Raw genomic sequence first — 18,910 nt, 5'->3', positions numbered from 1 at the left:
CAATTATATTGATGAACTAAAATTGCTTTCCTTTCTGATACCTATCTAGCCTACAAGTCACTTTACCAGAGACTGTGGAACATCTTTAAATTCAACATGATTTTTTTTGTAATTGTTAGTGTTTGGACTTAAAGCATGGTTCTAAAACACATACATTTATTTTTTATATATTTAGAACATATTTAACAACATATAAAGAGTAAGAATTTTCTTTACAGTATGGGAAACATCAGAAATCAACTGAAATCAAAATAATCTTTTTAAGTTCATACAGTAATTCATGGAATGCACAGGATGATTTTATTGTGTTTAATCTATAATTAAATGTGTTCAATTGCATAAAATTCCATTGCATTCACCTGATTTGGTATTATAACCATTTAGAATATTACAATAATCAGTGGTGGAGGAAGTACTTAAGTTTAGTACTTAAGTAAAAGTACAACTACCCTGCAAAATATATACTTAAGTAAAAGTATAATTACTACATCAACATCTTACTTAAGTAAAAGTCATAAGTACATACTTTTAAATTTACTTTAAAATATTTTTTTTAAGTAAAAGTACAATCAGTTGTCTCAATGTCTGGGCTGTTCAATTGTAACAATCACAAACAATATCTATTGTGTACTGGAAAGAGTTGTTGTGCAATACTGACACTGTAAAAATCGGGTTATTTACTTATTACTCATTAAATAATAATTAAGCTAAGCCAAATATGACATACAATTTATTTTATTTTTACTATACTATTAAGAGCAGTAAAAAAAAACTCAAAAGTACACAGGTGAGTGTTATTCTGAACACTTTAATCAAATTTGTATGACCAGTTTATTCTGCTCAACAACAGTTGTTTTAGTCCTTTACCTTGGCCTGCATGGGGAAAACGTAGCTAAAACTGCATTTGAGGCTTATACTCCATTGATTACAGAAAATCCAAAAGCATTAGGCTAATAATGTATAACACATTAGAATGAGAAAAAATAAGCACCAAACAAAATTTGACAAGGGTGAGTGCTTCTCTTAAAACATGCAAGCAAAATTGCTATTTAGAACTCTGATCAACCTATTATTAACAGGACAAAAAAAACAGAACCTATGTGAAAAACAATGAAGTCAATATAAAGGCAGATGTTACGATTGATGAGCAGAAGAAACTTCTGTCAAAAACATTAAAAATAGTAATGTGTCCAAACTTTTGGCCTGTACTGTATATATATATATATATATATATATATATATATATATATGTTTGCAAATTCTAAAAAATGCCACGATATTGACGAAAAACAACTGTCATAGTGCAAAATTGTTCACAATCGAATCAAACCAAGATATAGTTTTGCCTGCATGCTTACTTGTGAATGTCAACTAAATACCCAATGTTGAATGGTAAAGAAGCTAGGGGCCGACGGCGTATAAAAAGTTTGAAAAATTTTTCATCGAGTCAAAACAAACAGCTATTTTAGCCAACTACGAATGTACAGATATAGCAGTAGTTTGCTCATCTCCAAAAATGTAACGTACTAGCAAGCTATCGTCCCTGCTGTGCTAATAACCAGCTAAAGAAGTTGCCCTGTTAGGGTACCACTAACTTACGTCAAACAAATATTATACTGGTGTGATATTTTTGTTATGTTGACACCACGAGTTCTTTGACCAATCAGATATCCGATCTGTTTCAACGTGCATTGGCCAGCAACGCCAAAACGTCAGTCGACCAAAAAAATTTTTATGCAAGATTCGGAAGGATGTAACGACATGCATTTTAATAATGTAGTGGAGTACAAAGTACAGATAATTGCTGAAAAATCTACTTGAGTAAAAGTATAAGTATGCATTATTTTTTTTACTTAAGTAAAGTATAGATACGTAAAAATTTACTTAAGTACAGTAACGAAGTACAAATACTTCGTTACATTCCACCACTGACAATAATACAATATTATACTTTTGCAAAGAAACCTTTAGGGTCAACATAGGTGTGAGATAGTGCTTAAAAAATATATAACAGTAAAAAACTTTTTTTTTTTTTTTTTTTTTTTACATTTTAAAAGCTGTGCATACATACTTTAAAAGATTTTATATTTTAGTTGCTGTAAATATGTCCAAATAGTCTGTTTCTGTTTCCCGATTGAACATTATGCATAAATCAAAAAAGAAAGAGGGAAAATTGATAAAATTGTTATTTGCTTATGTTGCATGTTAACATGTAAAATGGTAAATGGACTGCATTTATATAGCGCTTTCAACAGACCACATGCCCATCCAAAGCGCTTTACAATTTGCCTCACATTCACCCATTCACACACTCATTCATACACCGACTGCGGTGTCAGCCATTCAAGGCGCCATCCAGCTCGTCGGGAGCAACTGGGGTTAGGTGTCTTGCTCAAGGACACCTCGACACTTGGTCAGGTGGAGCCGGGGATTGAACCACCAACCTTCCAGTTTGTAGACAACCTACATGAACCACTGAGCCACTGCCGCAAGAATGTATGCTAACAATTGCCTATAATGCAAAGTGCCTCTACCTATCATGTATGCAGCATTTTCTATCATGTACAAAGCATTTTTTCACTAGCTTATAAAAAGGGCTTATTAGGTGTGTGCAAGTTGGTTTACCACCTCTACAGAAAGCATATATGTCCCTATTATCCAAAACATTTGGTCCCGTGAGCCATCATTTTGTGTCTAAGCGACCAGCTGTGTTTTTGTGTTGTTTTGTGTGGTTGCTGCTGGCCTGAGTAGCTTTGTAATTATCCACAAAGGCACCAAGTGTACCTGTGCAGATCTAATGAAGCTGTGTATTGTTTGTCCGAGGTGGCATGGACCATGCATGTGGTCTCGTTTGTAATTTCAGACACTGCATTGCCACTCCTTTGAGTTTGTGAAGCGTCACAAATTACACGTATCACAAACATGGGTCATGTAAATGTGTATGCTAGAGAGAGAGTGACCGATTGTGCCACTAAAATTGCTATGTCAAGTTCGTTAGTTAATCTCATGGGCCCGAAGTCACTACCGAGGGTTTCCTGGTGCTGATGTTAATGAGAAAATCAAGTATAGCATTGTATTCTTTAAATGGATAGTTCACCCAAAAATTACAATTCTGTCATCAATTACTCACCTTCATGTTGTTTCAAATCTATCAAATTTATAAAACCATAAGTAATCCATATAAATGTAGAAGTTTAATCCAAGTCTTCTGAAGAAAAGTCTTCTGTTGTTTTATATTATGAACCAAAATAATCTAGGCTTCAATTCATTTAATAATTAAAACATAACATTTCACAAGATCGGTTTTTGAAGGGAACAAAGAATGTCTCTTTGTTAGATACTGAACTGCAGAAAGCACACTAATTTTCCATTTAACATCAAATTATGCACAACACATCGGACAACACATTGGATTGTTTAACTACTTAAACAATTATTTTATGTATATATTGTTATATTACTTACAGTACACAGCATGACACACACACACACAATTTCCAGTTATACAAAAACATGATTAATCAACCATTTGAAGTGTGAACTTTTCAGCGGAGGGAAAAAATTATCAGGATTTATTACAAACATCTTCATTGTGTTTTGAATGTAAAATGTTGAATGAAAGTTTTATGGATTTGGAACAATATGAGGGTGAGCAGACGATGACAAAATTTTCACTTTTGGGTGAGCTATCCCTTTAAGGTTAATTTTAAATAAAAATTCCAAACATTTCTTGGAACTAAAAATATATGCATTCCTATATAATTTAGTTGGATTGATGTGCACCAAATTTTTAAAGCACTTTATATTAATCTAAGAAACTCTGCATTTCTTTCTTATACTATCATAAAAACCTATTTGATTAGTGGGAAACAGTGGCAGTTCTGGTATAACACACTTTGTTCTATTATTAAATGTATGGCATAAAAGTCAAGTGATAAATTTTTCATTTAATGAGCCCTTAAAGGGTTAGTTCACCCAAAAATGAAAATCATCCTATGTTATACTCACCCTCGAGCCATCCTAGGTGTATATGACTTACTTCTTTCAGACGAATCCAATCGAAATTATATTAAAGGGGTCATATGACGTTGCTAAAAAAAGAACATTATTTCTTGTATTTGGTGTAATGAAATGTGTTTATGTGGTTTAAGGTAAAAAAAAAAAAAAAAAAAAAAAACACATGACACGTAGATTTTTACAAAGCTCGTCACTATCCAGTGCGTTATGATTGGCTGTATGCCTCAAGCATGTGACGGAAATGTTACGCCCCTTACTATTTTGTGATGTCGTGTCCCGGCGTGACGTGACAAACCAATAAAACCCATTACAAACGAGGCATTTGTTGCATCCAGTGGGGACATAATTACGGATTATAATGACTTATACTGTCTTTTTACACGTTGCATTGCATCGCGCCACGTAAACATAAAATCATGTCTGCATTTGTGATTGGAGAAAGGACAAACAACAAGAGTTACTCTACACTTCTCAAAACTCACATTTGAATCGTCAGAGGCAAATTCTTTAAATATAAAAACATACTTACAGACTCAGAACAGCCGGCATTGTGCGCTACTCTCCCAGGTTCAGGAAACAGTCCTGTGCATTGCACACACACAAATATTTGATTTGAACTTTTCCTGGAACAGTGTTTCAAATACAACTTAACCACTGATTTCTAGTCGTGTCCTCTTTTGGAAGTTCAAACAAAGTCTTCGTGACATGGCAGCGGCAGCAGCAACAATACTAAAGCAAGAATCAAAGTTACACCTTCTTTCTTTGTGTTAACATTTGGGCGGTGTTATGCAAGTTGCACAGTGTAATGCACACAGTGTAGTAGACATTTGGGGCGTGTTTAAACTAGGTATTTTAGGAGGGCGTGGAGAGACTTTATTCACCCCTCAGAGCTGTGTGAGGCACTTTTGTATTACAGATGTGTACACTTTATTTAATGTGTTTTAGACTGTTGAACAGAAACACCCATCCACTGCAATGTTAGAGCTTAGAAGTGCCAGGAAAGTTTTTAATATAACTCCGATTGTATTCGTCTGAAAGAAGAAAGTAATATACACCTAGGATGGCTAAAACATGGAGTAAAACATGGGCTAATTTTCCGTTTTGGGTGAACTAACCCTTAAATATTAGAACTAAAATATTTAGGTTTAGAATTATTTTACTATATATAATAATCATAAAAGGTTACGTTTTATTATGATATTATTTTCTTTTTTAAGTTCACTTTCATGTTGCATTCCAGTCTTGTCCAGTTACTATCAAGGTTATTATATTTACAATAAAAGTTTAGATTTAAATATGTTCCTTCTCATCTAAATATGGTGAAACGTTGTCATCCTCTTTTCATTTTTGGTTCCACAGTGCCACTCTGCTCAATTTGTATGGTAACTTGCAGAAGCCAAAAAGTTTTTGGAAAAGCAAATGTGACATCAAAGTGAACCATGGAGCACTTTGTGTTCATAATGCGCACCACAAACTGAAATTTGAGACAATGAAAACACTATATTTTGGAGAGTAACTTTTCTAAAAATCTGACCTTTTTGGTTACACTTCTTTAGGTGTCACTTTTATTTTGCCTAAAATAATATTGCAACATCAGAGATACAGTTTTATTTATTTAGAAACTGCATTCAAATCAACACACCACAAAAAACTGAAGGCCAAAAATTTGAATGGAATTACGTCTCTGGCAGAACACACACAGTCTGTCCTTTGTATCTTTCCATCCATTTTAATTACCATCTTTATTCCTCTGTTTTCCCAGATCAGCATCTTAGACTCCAAGAGAGGAATGAACATTGGAATTTTCCTCAAACAGTTCAAGAAGTAAGTTTCTCCGTGATGTGTAAAAACCATGGATGGAAAGGTTCGTGGAAGAAAATCGAAATGTATGGTTCTCCACACATGGTTCGGGGCCACAGTTCAACTTGTTCTGACAACATCTGCAATATGGTTTGCTATAAATAACAAGGAAAAAAACAGGGCCCCAGGGGGTACACCGCTGTAAAAACTTTGAGAACCACTGCTATAGCAGACATAGCCAACTGAACGTACTGTTTCAGTGACAACACTTTCTTAATATTAATCGAACAGCAACAACAATGAAATCACTCACTGCTCTTAAATGAATAGCTTTTGTAACTTTAATAAAGATTAATATTTAATTTATATAGTGAATATGCAATGCTGTTTTACATTTCATTACTTTATTAAATGTCTGTACTTAAAGTCTAATGTTAAAAAAACTGAAAATCACTGTTTATTTTATTTGTATCTTTACTTTGTTCTATTTATTTGTGCTGTTGCTCGTAGTTAGATAGATTATTCTTATTTTCTTTATTTTTATTTGACAGTATAGTTTTAGCCTAAACATCATGAAACTGTGACTCTAAAACCGTAAGTTGAACCGTTCCACTATTAAAAAATGTGTGCATGTGCTCCAGCACAGAAATAGGATCTGGTGGTCAAGGGAAATCCGATGCTCTTGTGTAAAGATCAATAGCTTTCAGGTTCTGATTGATACTTGGAAGTTCACATGAGGATGGCGTATACATTCACTGTGACAAGTACTAGGTACAGATAAATAAAGGTATTTTGTCGGTGCTCAGTAGACAATTTGAGCTGAAAAAAGCATAAAACAATAAAAGTTTAGTTTATATCAGACCTGTTGCAATGTAACATGGGCAAGTGAAGGTGGATGTGTGTAAAAAGGATTTTTGTTTGTTGATTTCAACATCCACCAAGGCAGCATGGCTATAAATGATACTTCTTTATACTTCTGTTTTTCTCTCTCAGGTCCAATCATGCAATACTAGAAGACATTCGTCTGGGCAACAGTAAGCAATATGGAGCTGAAACGCTGAAAGAACTTCTCAAACTTCTGCCTGAAGCAGAGGAGGTGAGAATACTGAACCCACATCATATTTGTGTATAGTCCTATTTTTGTTGTGTATGGCACCTGCTATTAACATCTGCCTCATCACAAATGGACATCAATGTATACGGGAGTAAATGAAATACAGTGTTGTGTATTATGAACAAAATAATTAAATCCCTCAAACCACATTCGCTGGCAGTCAGAGATGCATATAGCTACATTGCATTTGTTGTGCATTTGTGTCTCAGAAAACATCAAAAGACACTCATGTAACAAATAATCACTACATTAAAATAATGTTTCGATATGCAGTGGCATACTGATGTGCTAAGTAATGTATGTGGTAATAAAACCAGACCCTATCCTCAATTAAATGCAATCGGCAAGTGTTTGCTGGAGATGAGTTGCTAATGCCAGGTGTACCAGGGCTGTGTTATTTTAGTATTATTTATATAATTTTGTAGTATTTATTACCATTTTGAATTAGCTTTCCATTTTCATTTTAAAAGTATTTTAAGTAATTTTGTTAGGTCACTTTTATGAGTTTTTTTTTTTTTTTTTGCTAATTTTACTTTTTAGCTTAAATTATTTTTTTCTCTCTCTTAATATTTTAGTAGTTTTAGTATTTATTTTATTAGTAACTCATTTTATTTCAATTAAATTTTTACTGAAGTATATGTTTGTAATGTAATATTTATAATATATTTCAGCATTTTCAATTAACTTTCTTTTTTTCTTTTTTTACTTTTAGTTAACATTAACAACACTGCCAAGACATAATTTATAAGGAATGTGGAACATTTTATTAATACTTTTTGTAGGGAATTAGGGAGGCACCAACTTTAAAAATCTGGTGGTTGCACTTTATTTTAAGGTGTCCTTGTTACAGTGTAACTATACATACAAGTAATTAATAATATTAATTAACTACATGTGCTTACTTTAGGGTTAGGATAAGTGTTTGGTTTAGGGTTAGTTGCATGTAATTATGCATCATTTATTGTTATTATAATAGTAAGTACATGTATTGTGTAACAAGGACACTGTAAAATAAAATGTTAACAATATGGCCAATACCGATGCTAATAATTATGTGTGTTATATGCAGTAATTGATAAATTGCAGAAATTAAAATGTATACCATGTATACTAGTTTCATCACAACATAATTTGTAGTATGAATAATGCACATTAAGTTTGATGCTTGCTGAGGATAATTTTACTAAAGTTGTTTCATTATTAGTGCTTTAATATTTAACATTAAGTGTTAGATGACAGTAAGGGTCTATATATATATATATATATATATATAGACAGACCAAATGTTTGGACATACCTTCTCATTCAAAGAGTTTTCTTTATTTTCATGACTATTAAAATTGTAGATTCACACTGAAGGCATCAAAACTATGAATTAACACATGTGGAATTACATATTGAATTATATACATAACAAAAAAGTGTGAAACAACTGAAAATATGTCATTCTAGGTTCTTCAAAGTAGCCACCTTTTGCTTTGATTACTGCTTTGCACACTCTTGGCATTCTCTTGATGAGCTTCAAGAGGTAGTCACCTGAAATGGTCTTCCAACAGTCTTGAAGGAGTTCCCCGAGAGATGCTTAGCACTTGTTGGCCCTTTTGCCTTCTGTCTGTGGTCCAGCTCACCCCAAACCATCTCGATTGGGTTCAGGTCCGGTGACTGTGGAGGCCAGGTCATCTGGCGCAGCACCCCATCACTCTCCTTCTTGGTCAAATAGCCCTTGATGCCTTCAGTGTGACTCTACAATTTTCATAGTCATGAAAATAAAGAAAATTCTTTGAATGAGAAGGTGTGTCCAAACGTTTGGTCTGTACTGTATATATATATATACTGTATATATAAAATGGTACAAATCAATTGGGCATCCTTAGTACATTGTTTTCTCTTTGGATTTAAATCACATATATTCACCAGGTGAAGAGACTAAAGGAATTCAAAGGAGACCCAAATAAGCTGACGCTGGTTGATTCCTTCATGTTCCTGCTGATTCAAGTGCCACGGTAAGAGGCGCACCAGATCTCTCTTACCAGTGAAATACAAATCTAAGATACAATACCTAACATCATATAGAAAAAGGCAGGTCAATTAGTGTTTGTTCAATTTTAAAGCTTTGATGTGCGTATTGAGGCCATGGTACTTCAGGAAGAGTTCCTTCCATCCTGTACAGTCATGAGTCGTGAGATTAACATTGTGCGTCAGGCTACTGAAGGTAAGAACATACTCATAAAAGTTCTGATATTTATATCATATTTTTGAGGATTTTTTTATTTAAGAGTAATAATTGTATTTTTGTTAAGCAGGCAATACATTTTGTCATTCATGCCTTTTATTTTGACTTCTGTGGAACTGTAGTGGGGGGAGAAAATCTCATTCTTGCTCTCTCCTACACATACTCATCATCCCCTCTAATTTGATGCTCTATTCCACTGTTTTTAAAAGATCTCCTGTCAAGTATGGTCCGATAAACAGTAAAGTAAACTTTTAGCCGGATTCAATTCTTGTTGAGTGCATTTTGCTGAGTCATTTTCTGTCACTCAGCTGTTCCTGTATTAGCCTCAGAAACCAATGGCTCATGACCTTTTAATGCCTCAACACTACTGAAACGTAAAGATTTGGCACTCCATTAATCATTACATTGATGCTGGGAGCCTTTAGCAAAACTCGAATTGAGTTTTATTAATCTTGCATTAACTAATCCTAGCAGTCTATTTTGAACTACACGTTAGATCATGCTGTCAGCACTTTTTTTCCTAAGTTAAATGTGGTATCAAGTGTTCAGATTTCCTTTAAATGTCTTAGTCTGTAGACTGTAGGAAGGATAGAAATAGCATTTAGAGTGTTGTGTAATTTAACAAATTGCCTGTGATTATTCAGTTTCTATTGATTATTCCACAGAACTAATGACTTGTGAAGAGCTCCATGCCATTCTACATTTGGTTCTCCAAGCAGGAAATATCATGAATGCAGTAAGTATTATTTTTTTATTTGTCTTTCCAGTGTTCCTTAGCCTTTACCCCTCATCTTACTCATTTTTGTGGACATTACCCTCAATCCTCTTTTCACTTTTGTTCTTTCCTTTCAACTCCTCCTCCAAAACATTCCCTGATTTTATTTAATCCGTAAGTGTTGATGGCTTTTACAGCATTAACCAGACACTGACTGATGTTCTCTGTGTGTTCATAGGGTGGCTATGCAGGCAATGCTGTGGGCTTCAAACTGTCTTCACTTCTCTCTCTGGCTGACACGAAGGCCAACAAGCCTGGCATGAACCTACTCCATTTTGTGGCCCTAGTAAGTGCACTGTAGTTTTTTCCAGATGTAATGATACAGTTTTGTAAAAAAAAAAAATTAAGAAAACCAGTTTGTTTTAACTGGTTTGACTTGGATTTTTCTTTAACTTTTATCACAAAGGAAGCACAGAAAAAGGATGAGGCCCTCTTGAAGTTCCCAGAGAAGCTAGCGCATGTTCAGAGTGCAGTCAGGTAACAACAGTATTAGTTTCTGATGCATATTGCAAACAAAAGTGGAAGGTAACTTCTATCAATAATAATCATTCCATTATTTTTATTAAACTGTAGAACACCTTAAAGGGTTAGTTCACCCAAAAATGAAAATTCTGTCATTAATTACTCACCCTCATGTCGTTCCAAACCTGTAAGACCTTTGTTGATCTTCGCTTGTACAGTAGTTGGACGCTTGAACAAATTAATATATTTTTGATGTATTCCGAGAGCTCTCTGACTCTCCCATAGACAGCAACGATCCTTACATGATAAAGGCTCAGAAACATAGCAAGGAGATAAAATAATCCATGTGACATCAGTGGATTAACCGTAATTTTACAAAAGCTATAAGAATACTTTTTGTGTGCAAAGAAAACAAAAATAACGAATTTATTCAACAATTTGTCTCCTCAGTGTCACCCTTTAGCGGCATTTTGTAGAGTATCAAAAACATAAACAACGTTTGTACGTGGATACGTTGTTTCAGAGAGCTCTCGGAATGCATCAAAAATATCTTAATTTGTGTTCCGAAGATGAACTAAGGTCTTACAGGTTTGGAATGACATGAGAGTAATTAATGACATTAATGACATCATTTTTGGGTGAACTATCCCTTTTAATGGAATTTTATTAATACTGACTGTATTAACTGTTATTATGACTACAGCAGTGTCAAACCAAACTACCAAACAACTATTTTGATTGAAGTTTTGACTTTTCTTAAAAATATAGTCATTATGCACTGAAACTTTCTATTAAACTTTTTCCTTCCTCAGTCTTTCTCTGACTTACATTTTTATTGTTTAAGAATTTCAGTAGAAAATATAGAAGGAGAGTTTTCCTCTCTGTATGTCAAAACGCGTTCCTTGGAACAAAAAATTCAGGATGACGTTGAGCTGCAAAAGCAGCTAGATCCATTTTTGCAGGTAAATGAATCATTCCCAGAATAATTATTATGTAGTACATTTTGGTTTTGTCTCTTTTTGTATTTCTACTGTCTTTATATTTTCGTTTTATTAGCTATAATGGATTAACTAACTTTTTATGTCAATAAGAATAACTCACCTGCTTTCTTCTTATTTGTTAGAGCTCTACACAAGCCTTGCAGGACCTTAAACATCGCAGGCTGGACTTGCGCAAAGAGGGTAATGCCCTCATTGACTTCTTCTGTGAAGACAAAGACACCTTCAAACTGGATGAGTGCTTTAGAATTTTCCAAGATTTCTGCCTAAAGTTCAAAAAAGCTGTAAAGGTAAATTTCACATGACTTACATGCAAAAGTTACATTTAACATAATTTAAAATAAGATAATTAATAGCTTATTTGTCACGACATAAAGATTGAGATTTACTATCAGCTTGCGCCAGTCCAAACCCTAAAAAAGGATTTACTAAAGACACGCAGTGTGAAATTAGAACTGAAAAGGTGTGGACAATGTTATTTTTGTGACTCACTTTAGTGAATATGCACTTGTAGATCTTTCCCTTTCAATCTGTAAATTTATGGGAGGAGAGTATTTAAATGAATCACACAACACAATTTATGAAGATTTGTGCTCGTCAATTTACTGGTATTTGTATCATTATTTAACTCCCCCCCTCAAAAAAGTCTTAAATCAGGCAGTATTTTGCACTGTTTCTGGTAGATTGTCATTATGGAAATGAGATGTTGCGTCTGTGTAATGTGCACCTTCTCAGTAAATCGCAGAATTTTCCCCTCCCATCTGCATTTTTCTAACACTAATTTGCCCTGTTTAGTAAATCTGGCCTTAAGGCATTTATGAATCATGCTACAGATCATATATGTGTAGACACAAACTCCTAAAGTGATCTCTTATTCACTTTTCTGCAGGACAACTGGGACAGGGAACTGAAGGAGGAAGCTAGACAGCGTCGCTTACGGGAACTGGAGGAGAGACGGTGTGCCTGGGGTGCAGCCAATACTGAGGCAGGTGGTTTTGGTCGCAGCAGCAGTGAAAATGATGTTGACATCCTAACCAAAGAAGGCCTCCTGGACTTCCTGCTTCAATCGAGACCTCAAAGCCCCCACAGTCCTTTGGGGCGCTCAGCTAGTGCCCGACGTTACCATCACACAGAACTGATATCTGGGTCTTCAGCAAGTGACTATACAAAATTCAGCAGCCTGCCACGTCCAAGCAGGAACCATCAACGAAAGACCATGCCATGGCTTGTCTTACAGGATGATAATAGGGAGTTGGGTCCAGAGAGTCAGGTTTACCAAGAGAAGATGGCAACTTCACCAAGGGCTGAGACTGAACCCATCAGTCCTTTAGCTAGATACTCAAGTTTTGGCTACAACATGAACAATGATCCCTACAATAATAATAATTACACTTCTCTATCTGAAGGTGGACTTACACCTCAATTAAGTAATGCAAAGCATGTCTTTCAGGGCACATCTGGTCAAAGTGTTGGACACATGAGGGTTTCTGTGGAGAAACACAAACTAGTTACTGGTCTTCAGCCCTTTGAGATAACCATCCAGATCAATAATAACAGTCATGTTTTTGTGCACAACCAGCATGAAGTGTTTGTAACAGATCTGGAAAGGGAAGAAAACTCTCCTAAAGCATTTGTCCTTGATACACCCCCATCTAGCAGGAGTTCAGAGGAACCAGAAAAAATATCACAGAGGGAGGAAGCAGACACAAGTACCTTTTCCTCAACAACTTGTGACACCCCATTGCCCCTGGATCCCTCTGTGTCCAGTAAGAAACCTGTGTTGTATGTAATGGACTGCACTGAAACCGATTGTTCCATTGTGCTGGACTGTTCTGAGATAGAGAGTTCTCCTATCATACAAGAAAGATCTGAACTTAACCCAAAGTCACAGGATGCCAACTTTCCAAGAGTTATTCAGGACACCAATTCCCTTTCCTCCAATTTTGAGTCCACCAATTGTCACATTGTGTCCACGTCAAGTGATGAACCACTTGCCGGAAGGATCACTCAAGCATGTCCAGAATCAGTCAGTCCATCTGTAACTACTGAAGAAGCAGAGACAGATAGCTGTGACACAGCTGAAGGGCGAAGAGTTGGCAAGAAAGCAGTCAAGACCGGTAGCACCAAAACAACACTTGTCAAAACCAAGACAACATCCAAAGGATTTGCTAATGCCAGTCATCCGACAAGAACCCTCACAGCAACTGAGACTCAGAACATGCGCAAGGTGGTGCCCATTACAAGGCAGAATCGCTCTAGTAGCAGCATGAAGAAAGTCGAAAAGCCTTCTGGACATGAAAACATTGAACCCAGGCGTCCACATCGTGACCAAAGCATGCCAGCCAGGAGAGGTGAGAGGCAAGGTAGACCTGCGCGACATTCAAGCCTCCCTCCAGAGGATCCCAGGGCACAACGAGGAGCGACACCAAGCAGCTCTCGGTTGGCAAGGGATTCGACTCAAAACAGACCCTCCATCAAGAAAACAAATCCTAAACCTGTTCGTAACATTTCAAAACCAGCGCCAGAAGAAAAGATATGTCGTTCTACAATGCGTGCCTTGGCCAAAGCTCAGGCCCAAGGAACTTCAGAAGTTGGAACACCTGACAGTCCCAACAACACCCTGAAAAGTTCTTCGCCTTTGCCTAGCTTTGCTCGCAACACTGTGGCATCTTCTTCCAGATCTAAAAAGGACATGCCTTCACCAGCTGTAACAGGAACACCATCAAAGAGCTTAGCCAGAGCTAGCTCTCAGAAACTGCCTGGTGGTAGAACAGACTCTGTCAGTAGCGGACCTTTGCCAAGGAGCGAGGATAAACTAGGGGGGTCTATTAGGAGGGTTCAGAGTGTAAGGGCTTCTAGTCGAAGCAGTGACACACCTCCCTCGCAGTCTGGACGAGAGCACTCCCTTAAAAGTAGCAGTTTCTCAGAGAGATCCACACAGATTAGAGACTCCATCTCGAGCAGGACCAACAAACCCACATGGAAGTAGAGTGGACATATTACACTGTGGCTCTAAAAGCAACGTTAAACATGGATGGTCAAAATGTTTTGCATATACTGGAATTACTAGAGACACAAAAGCCTCTTAAATTGTTCTGAATGTATCTACAGCCTTTAAAATGTAGCTGAAGTTGTGTCGCTGGGTGCTCAGTAACAGCTTCAAGAATAATATGAGCTACTTTTGACAGCACATTTAGTAGCACTTCCACATCCACACAAGGATGATTTTGATGGCCTTTTTTCCATATAGCTGACACATTATCAATTGTCACAGAAAACACATCAATCACAAATTGTAATAGTGTTAGATTAACCCTATATTTTATTATCTATATATAATAAGTCTACAAAGATCTTGTGAGCTGTTATTACAAATTGTGAGAACAAATAAAATAGAAGACAATTTGTCATATATACATATGCTTGCTTTGTTATTTTATATGTGTACTAAACGTAAATGTAGTACTGTTTACTAGGGTAATATTTCCATTAAAACAGCTTCATGAACACTCAAAGATTCATCCACATTTCACATGTGCATGATGACAAATCAAGCTGAAGACTGTTTGATGAATGTCTAATAATGTTATCCAAATACATCTTAGTGTAGCTGATGCAATGATTACTACAGCTAGTAGTTTCGAAGATGCCTCTCCAGTGATGTTTTTGGATATGTTCAAAATCTTTGCTGCCGAGTTGCTTGTTTTCAATTTGCCTTTTATGCAGGGTACATGCTGCTGTACACTGTCTTGCTGCTGATGACACTGTATTTGTGACTTTTCTGTGAATAGACTGCTAGTTCTTTCTTTTTAAAGCCATACTGTTAACCAGGAGTGGCAAAACCTGGTGCTAGAGGAAAGACTCAGACTTTTGAGAAAGCACAAACACTGTATGCATCCAATATTCTCACAGTATCTGCTTGAAATAAAGTTGACAGATAGTCAACGTTGCTCAAAACTAACAAATCAGTGTTAGAATAAGTGGCAACACTTTACAATAAGGTTCTAAACATTTATTCAGTAGTTCACATACAATAACAATTAACAATATCTTAATTAACATCCATTAATGTATTATAAATAAACATGAATGAACGATGAATAATATTAATAAATTAATATGAACCTAGGAAGGCTTTTTACATGCTTTTACCCTTATATATGTGTGTCTACTCCTTCTCAAGCACCCACCATGTTGGTGAGGAAGTGTATAAATGATATACTCAAAACAGAATGGATGAGTTTGAAAAAATAAATATATTTAACATAAATGCAAAAAAAAAAAAAAGTGTGAATAGGTAAACAATAATAGACTTTTGTCAGCTGATGAAATCAATACTTTTGTCAGACTATGACGACACAAAAAATCCTTATTTCTAACTCTAGAATCATATTTGCCACCTCTGGTTCTTACATTCTGATGGCTCACTCGTCAAGTGAATCATTGGCTTTTCACAAAGTTCTGCAGGTGTACCTCAGTTACAATGTACAATGCTTTTTTATTTTTCTTAGAAGGGTAAATGCATTGGCATACTGTATCTGTATATTTAGTGCTGATTGGTTAACATGCTTTAGAATGCATCCATGGCAACATGGTCAAGTCTGACACAATGGAATCCTTGTTCCAGCTGTAGATAGGGGTTTAACCAAAAAAAAAAAAAAAAAGCTAGCAAAATTTGGAGCAAAATCATTTTAAGCTATAGCTTGAAATGAAACCTTATGTGCATTTGTCCAGTCAGACAGTTGGGCATATATGCCAATGTGTTGTACCTTTTATTGATATTGCTTGAATTTTCTATTTTGAATGTTATTTCTGAGCCCTGTTCTCTGTGATTGTAGAATTACAATCAATATAAGCTAATCAATAAAATATATGTGAAAATATATTAAGAATATTTAAATTCGCTGATTGTGAATTACAGTGATGTGATTATTTTGTGAAAAATGAAAAATGAAAAATGGTCACTTTCTTCTTTTTTCCTTTTTTTTTTTAGTTGAACCACACCCAGTGTTTAGTTGTGCGGGTGTGTGAGAAAGAGAAAGAGATGCAAATGAAGCATACTAAGCCTATACAAATATATATATATATATATATATATATATATATATATATATATATATATATATATATATATATATATATTGAACACAAATATCATTTTGTTCATATGCCCTCTTCTTTACACTTTACCAGCACTAAAGCTCAGCACCTTACTGTGGCAGGGAAACACTCTTTTGTCAAAACTTCGTTTTGAAACGTTTCCTCTACTAGAATGACACCTGCTGGTCATTCTTTGAAGAAGCATAAATAGTTCTGGTTAATGCCGTCTTTTCCCAGCGCCTGACTTTTATGGTGGTCTCTCTTGGCTCTTAAGTTGCCATGGTAATGGTGTTCCTGTAGAGAACTATTTACTCTTAAAGGCACTTTCATTTGTATCACTCTACATATCAAACTACAGCTTAACTAAGCGAAAACACCTATTTTCATTGCACTTAAAGGGATAGTTCAAAAAGCATTAAGAAATATTTTTTTATGTGAACTATTTATTCCTTTAATGTTTTTTATTTACATGTAATATTGGTTTAAACTATTTAGCACTGAACACATTATACAGATTTTCCTGTAACCTACTGAAGGGTTTTATAGTGGAATTACACTTTTCTTTTGCAGGTCATCAGGGATCTTATCAAATAAATAAATAAATAAATAAATAATTACAGGAATAATATCTAGATTAATCTGTGTGAATAATCAAATGTTGAATATCATGTTTAAAACACCATATATATCAGTACTGATGGAATCCCACCTCGTGGACCTTTCCCGATCCAAACAACCCATTCACCCGCCTCTCTCTCTCCTACTTGCTTCCTGTCAGATCTCCACTGTCCCTGCTGAAAAATCCAGCATAAACTGGATTCTATGCTGGTATATTGCTCCAGGCTGGATTATGCTGGTATAGTGCTGGTCTAGCTGGTGAACCAGGATATTCATGCTGTTCTTAAGCAATATGGAGCTGATGATGCTAGTTTACTGGAATGGGCTTTGATGGGTTGAGTGTCAATAGGCCAGCTGCCTGTATACAAGCAGTGTTCTGGGGACAAACATAGTTTTGCTTGCATATTTCTCTATTTAACACATTAAAGATGTAAAGGAAAACCAATAAGGGTAAAACATATGATTTATTGAATTTTTAATTATTTATTTATTTATTGCGCTCCCTCTGTTGAAAGTAGAAATGAAAAATCTAATCTCTTAAATTATAATTATCAAAACTGAAAGTTGGTGTTTTTAAAGACTTTCATACTTATCTGGGAAATCACATATGTCCAAATCCATCACTGATTTCAAAGTGTGCACATAGTAAAAGATATGTCAATGCAGTCAGAACTATAATATTATTGAAAATAATGATAGCATGCACTTTTATCAATTGCTGAAACAGAGTTAATTCAAACAAAATCAGTGGCTAAGTGCCCAACTAAAGGTAACACTAATCACCATAATGGTAACAGGCTTTAGCAGCCTTTGTGTATGTGCCATGAAAGAAACAAAGCCAAACTGATTTGCAATAAGTGAATATGGTAATTCTGTTTTTACAGTTGTTTAATAACTCTCTGGTGAGATATTGATTTTATCTAAGGCTTTGTGGCTGTAAGTTGTTGTTTCTGCTCACCTCTTCTCTTTTTTCTGTTCCTGCTGTTCCTCTTATCCTCAGTGGTTCTGCTTGTTAACTGCAGATGTCATCACTAATGCTCAGTCATCACTTGTAGAGTGAATCTACATTATTTCACTAACTTCAACACTGCTTCATTGTTACTTTTACTCTCTGTAAATTAGGATCATATGAAAACTGAACAGTGTTTGTTTAACAAAAGGGATTTTACAATGTAAACATGTAACCAGCAACATTCTTTTTATATATATATATAAAAAATATATATTTTTATATATATATATTTTTATAAGATATATATTTATATTTATATATATATACTTTATTAAAATTGTCTTGGTCTTTCATTTCTATCAAAAGAAATGATATCTAACACATACACATGTTTTGTTTTGGTCTTGCTTGGATCATACCAGAACCCAAAAGACAACAAATGCTGGTCCACCAGCACGCCAGCATCCCAAGCTGGTCCCAGCATGCAAAACATACCTTATGCTGCGGTTTTCAGCAGGGGTCCTATCAAGAAATATGCAAAAATGCCAAAACCACCACTATATTATCAACATAATCAGTTTGTGCATGACCCAGAACAAACTAAGGTTAATATTAGATTTTCTACATTGAACTTGTGTGTAAATACAGCAATATTCCTTGTGCTTGTAGGACAGCAACTAGCTTGTTGGACAGTTAGTGCAGTTAGCTAACAATCCTGAGGAATTGTTTTCAGAAATCACAATTATTCAATTTTTTTAAGGGAATCTGTGAGCATGTTTCTAGCAATGCCAAGATCGTGGCATCGCATTATTGAGTCGTGACAAAGGAAAGAATACAGAGA

At 35.3% G+C, this 18,910-nt stretch overlaps 1 protein-coding gene across 1 annotated transcript in view; it reads left to right on the top strand.

Moving 5' to 3' along the window:
• Window positions 1–15,356, top strand: part of fhdc1 (FH2 domain containing 1) — a 33,696-nt gene extending 18,340 nt beyond the window's left edge. The window contains exons 3-12 of the mRNA XM_059554030.1: window positions 5,780–5,841; window positions 6,811–6,913; window positions 8,849–8,934; window positions 9,043–9,143; window positions 9,830–9,900; window positions 10,118–10,225; window positions 10,346–10,416; window positions 11,246–11,363; window positions 11,525–11,689; window positions 12,289–15,356. Coding sequence (XP_059410013.1) covers window positions 5,780–5,841; window positions 6,811–6,913; window positions 8,849–8,934; window positions 9,043–9,143; window positions 9,830–9,900; window positions 10,118–10,225; window positions 10,346–10,416; window positions 11,246–11,363; window positions 11,525–11,689; window positions 12,289–14,388 — 2,985 coding nt within the window. The 3' untranslated portion in view covers window positions 14,389–15,356. The remainder of the gene's footprint in view (window positions 1–5,779; window positions 5,842–6,810; window positions 6,914–8,848; window positions 8,935–9,042; window positions 9,144–9,829; window positions 9,901–10,117; window positions 10,226–10,345; window positions 10,417–11,245; window positions 11,364–11,524; window positions 11,690–12,288) is intronic.
• The last annotated feature ends 3,554 nt before the right edge of the window (window positions 15,357–18,910 follow it).

This window comes from Carassius carassius, chromosome 7 (genome assembly GCF_963082965.1).
Source record: "Carassius carassius chromosome 7, fCarCar2.1, whole genome shotgun sequence".
Lineage (NCBI taxonomy): Eukaryota > Metazoa > Chordata > Actinopteri > Cypriniformes > Cyprinidae > Carassius > Carassius carassius.
The sequence above is the reverse complement of the archived record's forward strand: the minus strand, read 5'-3'. Positions and strand labels throughout refer to the sequence as shown.